The sequence below is a fragment of the Opisthorchis viverrini genome (genome assembly GCF_000715545.1).
Source record: "Opisthorchis viverrini unplaced genomic scaffold opera_v5_239, whole genome shotgun sequence".
Classification (NCBI taxonomy): domain Eukaryota; kingdom Metazoa; phylum Platyhelminthes; class Trematoda; order Opisthorchiida; family Opisthorchiidae; genus Opisthorchis; species Opisthorchis viverrini.
The window spans coordinates 411,251-429,421 of NW_008751897.1; the positions used below are offsets into that span (position 1 = coordinate 411,251).

The following is an 18,171-nucleotide window of genomic DNA, read 5'->3' on the forward strand; positions in this document are numbered from 1 at the left end:
CCAGTCAATCATTCAATCAATTCAGTAAAACCTGATGAGTGTTCTCTGCGCTACAGAAGTACGACCGAATGTGATCAGCATTCAGGCTTTTCACAGAGGCACGATCGATGTTGATGGGTGATCACTAACGCCTATCAGACAGCCTGGATCAATGTCAGAAAGTCCCCTTTAAATAGCGTGGGGCCGTTGTAACTTTTGTTCTCGCACTCGCCCCCTCACTCACTCGCTTGTTTGGAATACAGCTGTTGTGTTCCCTTCTGTGAGTCTTTTCTCTCCGACACTAGGCACTGGAGCGGGTCAGCAGCAGATACCACGGGTCGACGAAACAGCAGATATAACATATCGTTTCTTGCATAACTTGATGTTTTACGGACTTTTTGAGTGCCAAATCAAAACTGGTCAGAAATTCGATAAGCGGCTGTGTATAGGACGATATATGTTCACAAGCTGGATGTTCGATGTTGAACTAGGGTGGAGACATTCTTTAAAATATCCAGTGGCTTATTAGCACTCTGTATTTTGTAGACTCTACTCATTCGATCATCAGGTTGAATTTGGAAGTCTGAGGTTAGAAGTAATTCGAAGAATACAGGTACGATGATGTGGAAGTCGAGTGGTCTAATTTTGCCACCAGACTAGTAGCGCTCCAGTCTTGAATAAGGAAAAAATGAAAGCAAAGCTGCATGCGTACTGATCGTAATTTGGTATGGGCTTAACACATTACACACAGCGTACAGTAGTGTTGCCGGGACGAGAACAAGTGAGGGACACTTGCAGAGAAAAAAGAATCGTTCCAAATCGCAAGATTCCTTTCCTACAGGAATATTTTAACATTCACATTAAGATAAGATAATCGTTCAGCTGTAACACCCTTTCAGTGTATAGATGCGACGCCATCTGAGGGAAACAAGAGGGTTGGGATAGTGCCATGTTGCCCAAGCCTAGGCAGGAGAAGTCAAGATACATAGATTGGGTTCGAACCATCAACCTTACGGTCAGTAAATTCGTGCGCTAACCAGTGAGCCATTTTCTCCGACATTCAAATTACTCCAGTTTGAACAGTCCTATACCGATCCTGTTGCAATTCGTTTTGGATTCCGCCCTGATGTAACAAACCACTTTACCGTCGGTTCGGATCCAGGAAACAATATGAATTTTTAAGCTGCTTTGAAATATCTCGGTATCTATCACGATAATCCCATGTATTGGAAATTCCTTCTTACTTTTCCAAAATAAATTAAATTTCTCCAGCTACTGAAGTGTATCACTAAAGTAGCATGTATATGTCATCACTTCTAGTGACATACTTCAGCGGATTTCTGTACTTAAAAAAACAGAAGAGCGATTGATGTAGAAGTCTCTCTCTGTGTATCTCTCTACGGAAAGTCACCCTTCGGAATTAGTGTGTTGGTTACCATCCCTTCAACGTTTACCTTCAACCGCTTTACCAGAGTTTGGTTGCCATCTCGTCAACCTTTATCTTCAACCGCTTTCACAGTTCGGTTACTATCTCATCAATGTTTACCTTCATCCACTCGCATAATCTGTTTGACGTATGCACACCCACTGTTTCACTTCTGTTCGGATTACGTCATAAACATTTCGCCCCATGACTAACCGAGGAACAACGACAGCAGGATGCCGACGCTTGTCACTTCACACAGCGCCTTGACCAGGGTCACTTCAAACCTACGCACGACTCACTGGGCAGGAAAAGTCTGAGCTCGATATCGTTTTAGATTAAGCGACAAGAAACAGGCCAGATTTCAACACACTCCGTCAAGACCCACATTCAATTCAACTGCGTCCTACAAACCTCGGCTGCATCTAATATAACTTATCAAACGAAGAACTCGATAAGTCGCTTATTCCTTTCGTGTATTATTCAGTTTTACTAGTGTTTCTGGTAACCACCATACATAACTGTTTATTGTTAGTATTATTCATCTTCTGAACTTACTTCGAGTAAAAGACAATAGCACTAACTGGCTCACCCGATGGCTTTTGTATGGACTCGCCTACATGGTATGGTTGTTCTCCTTCTGCCTGATAGTCTCAATGGTAGTTGCCCGTGGTTACAGGTTGTCTTATCAGCGAATCAAACTCCAAGGAATTCTGGTGCAGTCGGTAACTCGATTTCTTGAGCTCCACCGGGACCAGGAGCCCAGGAAAATATCGACTGATTTTCTTCTTGCTGATGGACAGTCCAGGATAAAGCCCTTGTTTTACATTGATCTGCCAAGATACAATGCGGCGGTTTTGAAGGAGGCGGGTTCAATTCATGCCATTTATTTCTCGCACAATCATTACGGTCTAAGACGAACGTTGTTGTTTTTGTTGTTGTTGTTGTTGTCTGTCACCTGGGAGAACTGGGAGACTGAATTTGTTGTTATTTCATGGTCACAAAGGAACGGGAGCACCTTACTTTCATTCGTATCACATCTTTTGTGTGTATGCTGTAATGGTTCTGGCAGTCAACTTTAAGGAAGTGTCCTGCAACCATGCATATACAGGTATACCTTAGTCAGTAAATTTGACAGGTTTCAGTAAAGCAAACAGTATGAGGTCACGAAAATCATCAACTCAGCAAAGCGGAATCATCACAGTTGAATTCATCTGTGCTTAACGAATTGTGTGTGTGTGTTGTATGTATTAACATGCACATCAATTCCATGAGCACATGCCGCCAGCCCCATCATGGTTCGTTTTCATCTTCTGATGCCTTATGATGTCATCACAACAGTTACCATGGTGACAGCTGAAACAAACGAAAGCTCATTCGGTGGTGTACTGACAAAGGTGGGACAATGGATAATTTCCCTTCTACCATTGATTTTCCTCGTAGGTTGTGCTATAAAATCGGACTGCAGCAATTTGGCAGGACAAAGTATACTTCGTTGCAAAAACTACTTGAGGTGTTACGGATGCTTTCAGCCTGAACAGAGGTTTAAGGAAGCTGGTAGTAAACCTCGCGACCGACAGTAAAAACCTAGTTAGTTCTGCAAACTGTCACCAGAAAGTGGAAATACTGAAGAAAAGCTAAAACATGAGGGAATCAGGTGGCTCGTTCAGCAAGTCCATGAAAAAATCCAAACTGTACCATCTTAACAGAGAGAAGCTTCGAAAATGGTAGACTGGCTATTTTTGACCGTACCAACCCGTATTTCTGCTACTGAAGTGAGGCATGGATACTAAGCCGTGCACAAAAGGCAGATCAAACATCACAGACCTTTCACCACGGTAATCATGTTGCACTTTTTGTAACAAAGTTTTGACGTAAGCTGGCAGGAATTCTTTGAGCAGCCTGATGGAAATTCCTTCGTCGCAACATTAAAGTAATGTGCACTTTAGACCCTTGGAAACCACCTGTACTTTTGGCAAAGGGACCTGTGAAAACTCGAAACGGTTCAAAACTTTACTCACGAGGAACATCACAAATATGCAGTTACAGCTACAAGTTACTTCAATAAACTATGTTTGATCGGAAAGTCTGAAAGACAATTTTTGGTCAACCTCTCCCTCAGTCCGTCTTAGGGAATCAAAACTGGAACAAGTTGATATTCATCAACGATAAAATGCTCAGCCTGAAATGTTCGGACGGTTGGGTTCGTTAATGGTGTCATGTTGCAAAAGACGAAAGGATATCCATGACACAAATGGAATATCTCTAATGATATTGACTTAGATTACGTTGAAACGAGATTGAAATATCATAGTGGATTCTTGCACCAGGAGATGGGACAACTGTTTTTCTGTGGAGAACAAGTGGGAGAGACACCCCGGTGTATCAGTACCTATATCGGCCGTTCCCCTCTTACAGAGAACCTGTAATTTTGTTGAGGAATGAATGTATGCACCTGTTAGACTATCAGAAGAAGCACAAACACGGACACGAATTCGCTCAAAATCAGTTGTAACAGATGCCCGGATATCATTATTCGGCTGAATGTAGGAATCGTGAATTTGTAGTGACAACTACGAATAGGGTAAATGCACAATCCAATCAGAAGTATGAAAAAACGTTCGCAATTTACGGTGACTTAAAAATCTTTTTTTAACAGAGACAACTGATTCTGAGCTTAACCTCTCGTTTCTGATATTCAACTGGGATTTAGTTAAGTCTCCGGTCAGAAACACATTGGCGTGCCTATGAGTGCATTTAAATTTAGGTTCAATTAAAACATAATGCTGACGCAAACCCGAGGAGAGCACTTACTTGAGGAATCTCTAGAATAAGGAAGGGTTGTCGATGAGTTTTCATCAACTTTTGAGCAATGTTCCTCCATGCAAAAACGTTACTTTAAGGTTATAGGTAATAAGGAAATATATTCACCCTAATAGCGTTTAACAGCAACGTGATCGTAACAGTTCCACCTTCATTAGCGCGGTGTTGACATTCCAATCGTGGGATCCCAGATACTATTTTCACTGTTTATACCGGATGGATTCACATGTTCACGCCGCTTCATAGTATACTCTCCATTCAAATAATGAAGCTTTCCACCCGACATAACCAATCGCACTGTTGCCTGCTACCGTGACCTCCGACTTTCAAAACTCAGCTTGTTTTTTTTCATAAAGGAAACTACTCACAAGGTTGCTGAAAACCCTTCGATCTTGTGAGTGGTTTCCTTCATGAAAATATACTGCGATATCTCGAATATCGTGCCAAGTGAAATATGAGGCGGCCTGTGTGCAGCACACTCAGTTGTAGAATATCATAAACGAGAGATTCAGTTGAGTCTCTCGTGAGAAATCAAATTGATTTGCAAATGAGTGTACTTCTCACCTTGTCTTTCTTATCTCTCTCAACGTTCCAGTGGTTTTTTTGCCTCCTATTTACTTCTTTATAATCAGTCTGTCTGTATATTACGCATGAGAGATGATTGCAGTTCTGGCTTCAGCATCCTTTCTCTCCTGCGCTTCGTGGGCGAAAACTGGACCTATGCAAGACCAAAACATTCCAGTAGTGATAGTACACGCAGACTAGCATTTCAGGATTTCAGTTTAAACCACATCAAAATTGAATAGCTGTTTTCAGTGATACAAGTGGAAAAGTTGGTTCTTCTGCGCTGAACGGGAGTGGAAAAAAAGAGCAAAACTGATGGCCCTAATATCGTTTTGTACAGTGTAGGACTGGATTATGGCTATCCTTTTAGAACCGAATGACTTCGATTCTGATGAAGTGAGCGACGAGGCAGAGTGGCATCAGACCATTCATCGTGCTCGGAGATTTGGTAATATTCGATATCGATTTCGTCTTGTCAGTAAAGCCAAGCTCTACTGAAAATCTGAAAAGCACTGTACAGCTGTTTCATCCTTGTTCGGAATCATCTGTAGTGCGCACCTCTCGAATCAGTGACCTTCTGGCCAGTGGTTGAACACTTAAGCTATTGTCGACGAGCGCTGATCAAGTGTGGTTTGCTCTCACTTAGACAGAGCACATCACGTGACCACGTGTTGACTGGCTCCTCGAGATACGATTTCTCAGAAGGAAGTTTCACCCATCTCGTGAAATTATTTTCCCTCCTATCTACCTACGAATTTGTAACCTCATCAAAGTGTGGTTTTCTATCCTTTGGTCGATTACTTCAACCCAAACTACTGTGGGTGTGCTGTTCTTGCCATCGTGTGCACTTAAGCGAATTTAGTTGCGCATAACGATCGATAAGGTGATCGGATTCGGTGAAAACTGTACACTGTGGTACACCATGCTTCTTGGATGGGATGGTTCACGTTGTCTGAGTTCTCACGGCCTTGAAATACGATTAAACCTAACCTGGCATGCGATCCATCCGCGTAATGCCCAACCCTTACTGCTAGCTCACGTGCAACAACGTACAGTACCGAAGACGTGAACGTGCATTTGACAATGTACGCACACTGTATCATCGGACTGGAAAGGCCTGTTATGACATTTAATTTGTCCATCGTTGAAACAAGATTTGCGAGCTATAGGGTCCAAGCAGACTTTCAGGTATGAGGTCAAGCAACGCAAACAATCAGGAGTGGGTCAAAGTTTCGGCTGTACATATAACCCACCTTTACGTGTAAAGTATTGCTTGAATGGCCTGTATGTATATCTTGACGACTATCATTTGCCACATTGGACAAGAACAGGATTGATATTCAGGATTAGTTTGATTCGAAAACATCCGAAGTTTCAACCACAGTTCAGATACAGTCAAATTCTTCATCTTTCCAGCTGTGTATTAAATCAGCTAGTGGATCCGTACACTTCTTACTTTGAATGAGGGAGTGAGACTCTTCCACGGCATCAACGATGAACAAGGGTGCCGGTAGCCGCTTGGTTAGGAATATTTAGTGAATTCATCGAGTAAGACATAGGGATCTTTGCACACTGATGCGGAAATTGAGGATTGTTTTGGTAGGCAACTAATACATACAAACCACACCGGTTGTGTCGTCCTTGTGATAGGGCGTCAACAGACTCGGTTCCCAAACCCATATTCACCCCCAAAATGTATCTTCACTAAACCGCAATAGTAGGGGCGTTTTGAGTAAAAACAGATGTACAGCACTTACTAGGTCAATGCAGGGGGTGAGGTTTGCTCTAACCATCCTAAGACTTTTTCTTGCCTAATTCTATCCACAAGGGAAGTAACCATAGACCCGAGTTGATACCTTTGTCCGGTCCAAGAGAGGAATATCCGGATTACATTTCTCGGTACTGTGTTTAACTCAATGGTAGCTACTGGACTTAGAAAGACTTATTAGTTTCGATATCACTGCAGAAGCTAGGGTTACTACTCAGCATTGGAAACGGACTCGCACATGTACATCTCCTGATCGGCTCCCGGCTCGCGCCACACAAAAAATGTGGGTCGCGCAGACGACAAGACCAGCAGCTTTTCGAAGAAATCGATTTTCCCCAACGAGTCAGCCCGTCGAGAGGAATTCGCCAAGGCACACCACGAACCCAATATCTAAAAGAGCATCCTATCAATGCTTAGGCCAAGGAGATGTCTCCCTCTGCGTCAGCCTGTCTGTCTGCGCACAACAGCCTACACGGGACGACAGCCAATAGTAGGCTTCCGTTAGCCGACTGGCTTCGATTTCCGTGTCTTGCCTCCGACAGGGTTAGCCGATAACGAGCATCGATCACAGGTTGGTTTAATTCTTGTCGCCCAATCAGCGTAAAGTAGATTGTGGACAGACCGATCAAGTTATAAACGGAGCGGCACACCTAACTCGTCGTTTTTCGGCTCGACTGCTCTGCGTTGTAGCGGCTCTGCTCTGTGCTCTGTCTCTGGTTAAATCATGGTAAGCGGCTGTTCGTTGTTTAACGTGCAATTTTTAGCGTGAATGCATTAGCGTCCATGTGGGGCAAGCCGGTGTTCAGATGGGAAATGCCTGCTGGGAGCTATATTGTCTGGAACATGGGATCCAGCCTGATGGCCAAATGCCTAGTGACAAAAGCATTGGTGGCGGTGATGATTCTTTCAATACGTTCTTCAGTGAAACAGGTGCTGGGAAGCATGTTCCCCGTGCAGTTTTCGTGGACTTGGAACCAACCGTTGTCGATGAGGTTCGCACCGGCACCTACCGACAACTTTTTCATCCCGAGCAGTTGATTACTGGTAAAGAGGACGCTGCTAACAATTACGCTCGTGGTCATTACACTATTGGGAAAGAGATCGTCGATCTTGTCTTAGATAGGATTCGGAAGCTGGCGGACCAGTGCACTGGCCTTCAGGGTTTCTTGATTTTCCATTCGTTCGGCGGGGGCACGGGTTCGGGTTTTACTTCCTTGTTGATGGAGCGTCTAAGCGTAGACTATGGGAAGAAGTCGAAGTTGGAGTTCGCCGTATACCCTGCTCCACAAATTGCTACGGCAGTTGTTGAGCCCTACAACTCTATCCTGACCACACATACGACCCTCGAGCACAGCGACTGCGCATTCATGGTCGACAATGAAGCAATTTACGATATCTGTCGGTAAGTCCGTGTTCTACCTATTCTCAACGCTTCATGTCATTTTAGTCGCAACCTGGATATAGAGCGTCCAACTTACACAAACCTGAATCGTCTCATTGGACAAATCGTTAGTTCCATCACCGCGTCTCTTCGTTTCGACGGTGCTCTGAACGTTGATTTGACTGAGTTCCAAACAAACCTGGTTCCTTATCCTCGTATTCACTTTCCGCTGGCAACGTACTCGCCCGTGATTTCCGCAGAGAAAGCATACCATGAGCAACTGAGCGTTGCCGAAATCACGAACGCATGCTTCGAACCGGCCAACCAGATGGTCAAATGTGACCCTCGTCACGGCAAATACATGGCTTGTTGCATGCTCTACCGTGGAGATGTAGTTCCAAAGGATGTGAATGCAGCTATTGCTACCATAAAAACGAAGCGCACCATTCAATTCGTGGACTGGTGTCCAACCGGTTTCAAAGTTGGCATCAATTACCAACCACCTACCGTGGTACCTGGTGGTGATCTGGCGAAAGTTCAGCGCGCTGTTTGCATGCTGAGCAACACAACGGCGATTGCCGAAGCTTGGGCGAGACTGGATCACAAATTCGACCTCATGTATGCCAAGCGTGCTTTCGTGCATTGGTACGTCGGTGAGGGAATGGAGGAGGGCGAGTTCTCTGAGGCTCGCGAGGATCTTGCTGCTTTGGAGAAGGATTACGAGGAGGTTGGTGTCGACAGCGTCGAAGGTGAAGGGGAGGGAGAAGGCGAGGAATACTAAACCTGTTCGTTAATGTTTGATCACGGTTCAATAAATGCTTGTTCCTTTCTGCCGCACGCTTTTACCGTCACTTAACTCAACGGGTCGGTATCAGGCTGGTCTTTTATGTGAATATTGAGGTTCGTATTTCTTTCTCTGGGTAATATATCGTGATAAACACTCCATACCCGGGGATGTCATGTTGCGATCTCGTTGGGTGCATCAAGGCTACCAATGAATGAATGAGTCCCCAGCTGGTGGTCAGCTCACCGTAGTTTCTTCCGACCGATGTGTGTGCGAAACGGTGCCCCCTATGCGACCACTTATCCTATTAGCATGAAGTGAATTGCCTCACTAGCAAAGTGCTAATGGCGTTGTTGAGCTTTAAATTAGCTGACGTGGAAGTACATCACTTGAGAGCAAAACTCCCCGTAGTGTTTCCATCACCTCTATAGTTAGAGTAAGCCACTTACTGGTCGTAACTCCCCAGGCTGTGAGTGTCCTCTGTGAAATACACTGCAATACTTCGAATATCATACCAAATGAAGCACGAGGTGGCCTTTGTGCAGCACATTTAGTTGGAGAATACCATAAACGAGAGATTCGGTTGAGAGTTGATATGCAAATCTGTCGAAACAGTGCTCCGTCTTCACTACCGACCTCTGCCACTCGACTTCCCCTATCTAGGTCTGGGCGATCTGACAGTATCCCAGCCCTCGTACTTCCTCCGGGTGGCATGCCAGCTAGGCAGCTGAGTTTCGAATTGGAATAGTCCGGTAGTTTCTTTTATGCTGGATGGTCATCTGCCACAGGGAACCATCCATTTGAGTTCGCTTTCTCCGGATGGGTGTCTTCGCCACTAGCTGTTGGATAGTGCCACCAGGTCAAGTCCAAAAACCTGTCTGAAGACAGCCAAGTGGAGGGCGTGTTACGGGCTATGTAGGTGTGGACTCGGTTGATCCCGAGAACAGGACCTCTGACATTGTTCGGCTTTCTTTTGGTCAGCTAATCGGAGAGAGCTGTTCGGATGGACCGAGAATAAAGGCTCTGTGGTGAGGGACATTTTTTGTACAGTTTAACGTCATAAACTATGAACACCAAATTATGATGGTTCTCACTGTCGGCGCCTAGGATCGTTTCGCAGAAGCTGTAAATCTGTCTTGGGTGTCACGCCCGCCTACTTGCGTGCGGAACGTATGGTTGAACACTTGACTGCAGCCACAAAATACGATGAGCTCCCTGCTGAAAGTGTGCCCAACCACCTGGTTCAAGGCCAAGAACTGCCTTTCTCAGGATAGAATCGACACTGAACTGTCATGCGGGTTTCCGGTGGTGTCCTGTCTGGAAAGATCGTTTTTTTTTGTGGAGGAGTAGGGTAGTGTTTAATTGAAGGAACCATGTCAAGAAGGTAGTTGGAACTCCAAGTCCCGACTCCCACATGAAGCTACCGTTGATTGTGACTAACCAACACGTTCTCCGGATTCGGAATGTTTGATAATCAGACGATCAGATAGTCATGGACATTAGCATACAGATTAAATACAAGAAGGGGTTAGCAATAAATAGTTAAACACCCACGTGAATAAAGTTAGGGAAGCCACGATTTTCGCTTCAAAATGGTGATAAGGAATTCTGAAAGTAGAGCTTCGCTGATTGATACTGATCTAGAGTTCCAGTCTTTCGGATCTACTTGGTTAGTTATTTGCGGTAGGAACTTCGTGGATGCAGGTGCTTGTTCACAATTCAGCCTCCTAACTTTTGTAGTCATCTGTGACATTGTACTCTAAGAATGTATCGTGTCACACGTCCGGTCACGTATTGATAGGTGTCAGTCTGTTTTGCTCGTTTAGGTGTCTCGGCTACCCGCAGATTACCTAGGTATGAAGTAAGTCTGGTGGTCTTCCTTAGAATAACTTTCTTGCTGATTTGAGCCAGACGAAGGTACACAACACTTCCGCACTCGTTTGAGGACCGAAGTTTATTTTTATCGACTATCACTGGCTAGCTAGTTACACCTACTTCAAAGAATGGACAGATGAGCCCCGAAATGGGCATGTGGCTGTCCAAAAGTTTGCAGCCGCAGAATGAAGAGCCTATTCTGTCTACCGAATGAACAAAATGTTCAGGTTTCAGCTTTGTGTACCATGAATTTTCTTAGGTGAACTGTCACTATGGGTTTCTATGAATCGCTGTGGACAGCGATCAGTCTTCTTTGAGAACTCTTCTACTTCTTTCAAGTTATCTGAACTACCATTTATTCTCACTCTACAGAATAGGATTTTGAGTAAAATGTGCTTGTACAAATGAGTGAAAAGCTGAGGAAATGTGGCTATTTATTATTATTAATATTATTATTATTGGTTTCCATGACAAGCATTCTTTCATACATTGGAGACCATTTCGTCTGACTGGTAAAGTATTTATGGCGGTTCTTCGAATGGAACGTCTCCCTCAATTGGAAAATGTTTGGGACCGTTAGTTAGTCCATCGTTTCAGAGAAGTTTGGTAAACAATCGGTGGATTTATTGCTGGGCAACTTTTACATTTGACACAAAAGCTTCGCCAGGTCAAGTGAGTAAGTAAGTAGGTTGATTGGGTTTTAATGCAGTCAGGGAACCAATCGGTGGGATTTCTTATGACTAGCCGACTTGATCAGTGCTGAGTGTCAGTCTGATGCTCCTGTTTGTGGGTAAATGAGGATGAATAACATTTACGATAGATTGATTAGGGGGAAGTTGTCTTCATGTTGAACCCTGATTTTGTAATCTTGCTTTTTCTGTCTAGGCCACCTTGGGAGGTCGTCCACAGATTTTGTCCACCTGTGCTCGTCGAGGGGTGCCGGGACAAGGGGTTTGGGGATGGGGTGGGTTTGGTTAATTGGATATTACTCTGCTTGAATTTCGCACTTTTAAACTCAAACCATTTTGCCGATAACTGCACACCGCCTCCTGTCATCTCGGTTGATCTAAAACCGCTCTCCTTACGCTTACAAGTTCTACGCGTTCCGTTCTATTCACGCTAGGATACTTGGTGATTTCCACCGCCTCGGTCACCAGTCGCTGTGGGGTGAATCTCAAACCCTGTCTCAGGATGCCCCCATTTTTCAAATCTATCCTATGCCCAGTGTCTAGTGCATGCCCTGCCTGCCATTGCCCTAAAACCCAACCAACCTACTGACTTACTGTAAAGTTGCAGGTTACCATATTTCCCCTACAAATGATCAAACAAACCTGGAGAAGTGCTACCAGTGCTACCGTGCATTCTGAATATAGGCAAGTCATTGAAGCTGTTTTGCCTCGGTTCAAGGATCCAGTAAGCAACATTCATTTTCTTTAGGAAACTCTATTCACAAGGTTGCCGAAGACTCTTCGGCAGCTCAGGACCAGTTTCGCCCTTCTTCTTTGTGCCCATCAGCTAGCCATAGTCCCTAGTTTCCGACAACCTTAAATTTCCGTTGAACCCGAACCGTACTAAATTCTCCAGGTGAACTTATTTGCACACCAATTTGACTTCAACGGGAGGCTAAGAAACGAGAGATTCAGTGGAGTCTGCAGTGTAAATGGAGAGTTTGCCGAGTTCGGGGAATTTCGTCCCATTGAAGTTCAAGTAGGACATAAAATTGACGGAATCTCGGTACTGTGACCATCCAAAGAGTCCGAAGAAGAAATGCGTCGTGGGCTGTGGAATAGTCTTCAGAAAACTTACATATAGTTTTCTTCTTGAAAATATACTGCGATTCTCGGAATCGCACGAACTGAGACATGAAGCGCAAAACCGTGAGGACCAATCGCCGCTCTGAAGTACAGTTTGAATGATTACGCACACCTTCGCAACAAATCAGTTTGTTTTATGGTGGTTGTTCAACAAAAAGACAACACTGCTTGTCATGGATGCGTCCTCACTGTTAGACTATTTATGCTTGCTTATGAAGAGGTATCGTAAACCGTCTTGTAGTCATGTAGCGTTTGCAATCGTAAGCGTAAAGAGTACAGCAGGAACTGAGAATTTGCGCTTTCAAGGGTAACACGAAATGGGGCGTATCAGAATTGATGACCACACTACTGTGTCTCGAAGAATAGCTTGTCTTCAGATGATAGAAAACAAGTCAGTGGTTGTTTTTTTTACTGAGCCAGACAGTTTAGATGCGAAAGTTTCGTTGGCAGTCGAGGTGAAATCATCAGCGCACTGTTGTGTGGAGGACCTGAGCTCGAGATAGCTCAGTGCTCAAGTCGCACACTTACCAGCCAGATGGAGGATCTGAGCTCGAGATAGCTCAGTGGTCAAGTCGCACACTTACCAGCCAGTACTCAACCTCTGCATATCGTCTTCGCCTGTCTGGGCTTGAACAACCTCGCGGAATTTCAATCCTCGTGCTTTCCTTGGGTGGCATGGCAACTATAAACCGGAAGGCATTTACAGCTGAGTGATCTGTTTGGAGGATCAGAGCTGTGCTACTCATAACCATAAACACCACTAGCCTTTCAATAAAAGTTTCCTTTCTTCATCTTTTACTTGGTAAGCACCGGCGGCACTCGACTTTCAACACCTGATTGCACTTTTGACTTACTACTTGTCCATACTCACACTAATAACTCCGGGTTTGTGAAAGGCTATTATGTGGTATCTCTTTCTAAAAATTAACATGAGACGGCGAATTCGGTCGTATCCTAACTATCGTACATATCATTTGAATCACTTTTACAACAGTTTACAGGCAACATTTGAACGTCAGACTTCACCGAGCCTGACACCAGCATCCCCAGCTTTAACACTTCTTTCAGAGTTACACATTTCTTCTTCCATGTTTCTGAACCCAATTTGTAAAAAGTCTATAAGAAATGAGACCCAAGGTTGAAACTTTGGATGTGGTTAGACTAGATGTTGGTGAATGCTAACTGTCACCTAGGTTATAGTGACACCATGCCTCGTCAAATGGAAAAAGTTGAAGGCTGAGTGAAGGGAACACATGGCTGCTTCGCTACCGAAATTCCCTGTTGCAATTGGAACAGCCAAACATGAAGTGATACAAGGACAACTGAAGAACACGAGTAATGAATTGATTGACACGCAAACTCATTGAATTACCCCAGGCGGTTCGTCTGCAGCAGAGCAAGTTGGGTCATAGCAATGGAGTGACGTTTAGAAACAGGGAACCCACACAAACTACAGTATCCGTTCCCTGCAACGAACTATCTTTTCCCCTAGATCTGTCCTCATACATTTGTACTGTGAGCGACCATTAATTCTGCTGTTTTCATAGAATTACTTGGGCTGCGTTATGACCTCCTGTAATACGCCTGAATTTGGTTATATTATTATCATTAGGAATAACGTTCTACGCCCGAATACGTCACTAGTCTGTGAATTCTAGTGCAAGTTTCTTCGAGTCTGGGATTTTATTGACGAAAAACGCCATAAATTTCTATTGGGTTATGTTACGTTACTTAGTTCGAGAAGGCTCAGTGATTAGGGGTCTGGGCAATTTCTTGATATCTCATCCTTGTGCTTCGTTCCGGCGGTGTGAGGCTAGACACGGTTACAGTTGAACGAAATTTTGTTACTCAGCTAAAGTCCCCGCGGTATCCTAGTGTAGACCGGTCACAGATAGTTCGTAACTCAAGGTTAACAAATCCCCATAGGCAGGTTATTTTGGGAGCGAAAACGTTGACCACTTTGGAGGTGGAATTGTTACTCGGACGGTCGCTCGATAGTGTGTGTGTGTGTGCTCGTGTTTTTGTTTCCCTACTCTTTTCGCACAAGATATGCTGGCCAGAGGAACAAAGGGCTGAATTTCACCAGACACTTGCGCGTTTATGCCCACAGACAGCTGGATAGCCGAAACAAGCAGGCTGCTTTCAAATCGTTGTCATGGCAAGCCGATCGATTTAAGGGCTAGGCTAGTGCTACACGTGGAGGGCTAGCCAACACACACAAAAGAGAGCCAACGAGAAGGGTAGGTTAGTGAGACAGACACATCTTCGCACGCTCCTTCGCGTGTTTAGTCAACATCGCCTGTCTCGAAACTCACAATCGCGACACTGTGGGGCGACGTGGGCGAAGTTGACGAAACAGGAAATCGGATACCAACATTCCGCTGTCGTCATAACCACCGCGACTCGCTCGACTGCAGCTAGTTTTATTTAGCCAGGAGGGCGGATTTCTGCATTCCAACTCCAATCAGGATGGAACTCAATGACTTTTGTGAAGGTTTTATTTCCTTGTCGACACGTGACTGAAATTATTCATGCATAATATGATAGGAAGACCGATCTCAATTTTTTATTGTTGTTCTGCCCCTCCCACTTATGAAGCATTGTCTCTAAGCCCAGTCACCAATTTGTTTGGCTGAGTTGTTCGCCGACCCTGCAGAGCTTTCATCGTTATANTATATATATATATATGTATAATGGACAATTTTCTGTTGCAACATTGGGGTTGTTGCAACAGGAAATTGTCCAAGACAGCGGCAGGAGACCATTCGCATAGGTTTAAAACTCTGGTGCGACTTCTTACGTCGGGTATGGTCAAGCTGGGAACGTGGGACTAAATCCGAAAACTGAATAACCGACTTGTTACATCTTAAGGAAGTGGATTGTATGATTAGTGGCCCCAAGTGAGACCATTCGCAGGAAGACACCACCACAATTGGACCAGAAATGGGCAGCCTTAACTTCGGGTTTTCAGCAGGGACATTGCTAACCTTGCTGTGACCTTCCGTAAGCTCTCATTCTACATAATTCTACTTAATTGGTTTTGGAAACGCAGAGATAAATGTGACTGGATGCGTTTCATAAGAACAACATTCATTTCTATCTATTGTGTAACGCATTCGGATTCGGATCTTTTGTCCTCCAATTCCTTGCTTGCCAGTATTATTAGAGTCAGGTAGTTTCTCTTGAAAGCTGTGAGATATGTCTGCTTAGGGTCTCCTGGTCATAGTAACTGATACATACCTGTTTGAATATCCACTTTTTGGTTTACTGGTTGACATTGCCGATGAAACTAACCATACCGTCGGTGGCATTCATCTTGTAGATGGTGTGTGCACCATGGTAAAACAGCCAAGACTGAGGTACCTGAAGAAATTGACATTTAAGTGATTTCGAATTCTACTTCGAATTTCTTAGGAATTAGGTTAGGTAGTTCCTCTATCGGGAGAGAGATCGTTCAGCTGTAGCACCCTTTCGGTGCGTAACTGCCCCGCCATTCGAAGGTTGAACGAGGGCTGGGATACTGCCAGGTTGCCCAAGCCTACACAGAGGAATTCGAGAGGCAGAGGTCGGGTTCGAACCACGGACCTTCGGGTCAGTAAATTCATGCTCTAACCACTTGGGCCATCACGCCCATCTCGGGACGTTTCATCACCCAGTGGTGATTATTGGCCAACCTGATACTTTTGTCGGGCACTTATCGTAACTGATGTTTCCTTGATTCTGTGCATTGGTTTCACCTTACAAGCGCCTACACAATGACGCATATATAGAACAGAAAGAATCCCAGGTGGTTTCGTCTACCATGCGCGCTACTCTGGTGGCCCAGTATTGATAATGATTGTAGCCGTTAAGGTGTGACACTGCTTCGGTGCCTAGCTGCCACGCTACCCGATGGAAGCACGAGGGCCGAGATGTTGTCTGGTTGTCCATTTCTGGTCAGGAGCAATCGAGACGTCGGGGTTGGAATCAAACCACGGGTCTTCTGGTTAGTAAGATCACGCCTTAACCACTCAACTATCTCCAGCCTTGTAGGCCTATTTTGTCGTGTTTGGCAAAGCCGAAACCAAAGGATCGTCTATACAGCGTGGTTCACCACATAAAACTTTACTTCGGATCCATCGCTACGCTCCATTACGCTGCCTGACAATGCACTGATGATGTCACATCGATTAGTGACGAAATGGTTGCAGAGTGTGAACAAACCAACGACTATCTACACTACATGAACTACCATCATTTTCCTCAAAAGCAGACACTGTTCGTTTTAGCAATCTGGATGGAGATGGAATATGAGACAAAGAATGGTACTTACTGTCAGGTCTTACGTAAGGTGGATCACGCAATGGCCTATTCTTTATGGACCCCCACTTCGACTGTAATAAATTTTTGATGCCGCGCTGGTGAAAACCTAAGAGCATTGGGTGGGAACACGCTTGCAGATAGAAACCTAACACCAACGACCGTCTGGAACCATAGCAAGACTCTAGGGTTCACAATAAATGAGGAACTCGGCTGGAAGTCTTTTTATCTTTTGAGTTTTCTTGGCTGGGATGAACAACAACAAGACATGTAAGAAAATCGAACACATAAACAGCCTATTTGCTGGGATTAGTCTCATAGGTTTTCAAACATAACGCGCAACAGCTGATTTCTTGTGGGTTGTCCAGTTTGTGTGTGTGTGTGTTGTGTGTGTGTGTGTGTGTGTGTGTGAAGTAGTCCTGTTAGTCAGTTCATTTGGCCACAATTTCCAAAGTTCACAGCTCTTTCCCGAACACCATACATTGGAGATTTCGCAAAACTTTTTTTGAAGAAAATCGATCGTAGTATGTGTTGTTGGCGCATGAAGAACATTCCTGTGATTCACATACCAATCGAGCATTCCTCCCATGCTATTCGGATTCGCACATGCTTTTTGACTCTCGGAAATATGCGTATTCGTGCATTGTCCTACGAGCTAGGTTTAGCTTGGACTTGAGAAACGCTGATATGCAACGTTCACTACCTCACGAAATCCGCTTGTGTCTGATTTGTCCGCGACAAATGCGTACATTGGTGAGCTCTGTAGCACCATGTGGTCTCGCAATAAGTATTAAATTTAATGATGTCTGAAAATGGTGCAAACCTATCCTTTGATAAGGGGATGAAAACCTAAAGTCAACCTCGCAGACTTTCCATCTGGAACACTGCGGAATTACCAAAACGGGTACTTTTCAAAACAACTAAAGAAAACTGAACATAAAGGTGGTAACTGTACCCATAAACGGAAATGTCTTCGTTGGACACCCGTTATTGTTCGTAACATTCTGGATGACAGAATACATCCAGAATAGTCACACCACTCTCGTTTGAACGGTCGTGTTCCTGTTCTGGCGTAATTATTCCGGCGAGCCCACACCAAAAGGAAACACTGGACTCGAGTTTCGCTCTCATCAGAGCCCATCAGCAGTGCATATCCAATGGCCGTGCCGGGATTTGAACCCCGGACATGCGAGGCAAGCGTGTAACCACTGCTTCACCAACTCCACCCTTGAACGGTGTGATTGGTGTGCCCGACTCATCGAAAGATGGCCCAGTCACTTTCCTGTTTGTGACGATCGATTGACCCGCCAGTCAGGATGCGTCCAACGTGCGTTGGTGGAGGGGTGGTTACACGCTCGCCTCGCATGCCAGATGTCCGGGGTTCAAATCCCGGCACGGCCATTGGATATGCACTGCTGATGGGCTCTGATGAGAGCGAAACTCGAGTCCAGTGTTTCCTTT

At 44.8% G+C, this 18,171-nt stretch overlaps 1 protein-coding gene across 1 annotated transcript; it reads left to right on the forward strand.

Moving 5' to 3' along the window:
• Positions 1 to 7,321: 7,321 nt before the first annotated feature.
• T265_08845 (hypothetical protein) lies at positions 7,322 to 8,719 on the forward strand (the record flags this gene model as incomplete). The annotated part of the gene is made up of 2 exons (XM_009174757.1): positions 7,322 to 7,959; positions 8,005 to 8,719. 2 exons carry the CDS (start codon positions 7,364 to 7,366, stop codon positions 8,717 to 8,719), a joined length of 1,311 nt encoding a protein of 436 aa, XP_009173021.1.
• Positions 8,720 to 18,171: the final 9,452 nt, after the last annotated feature.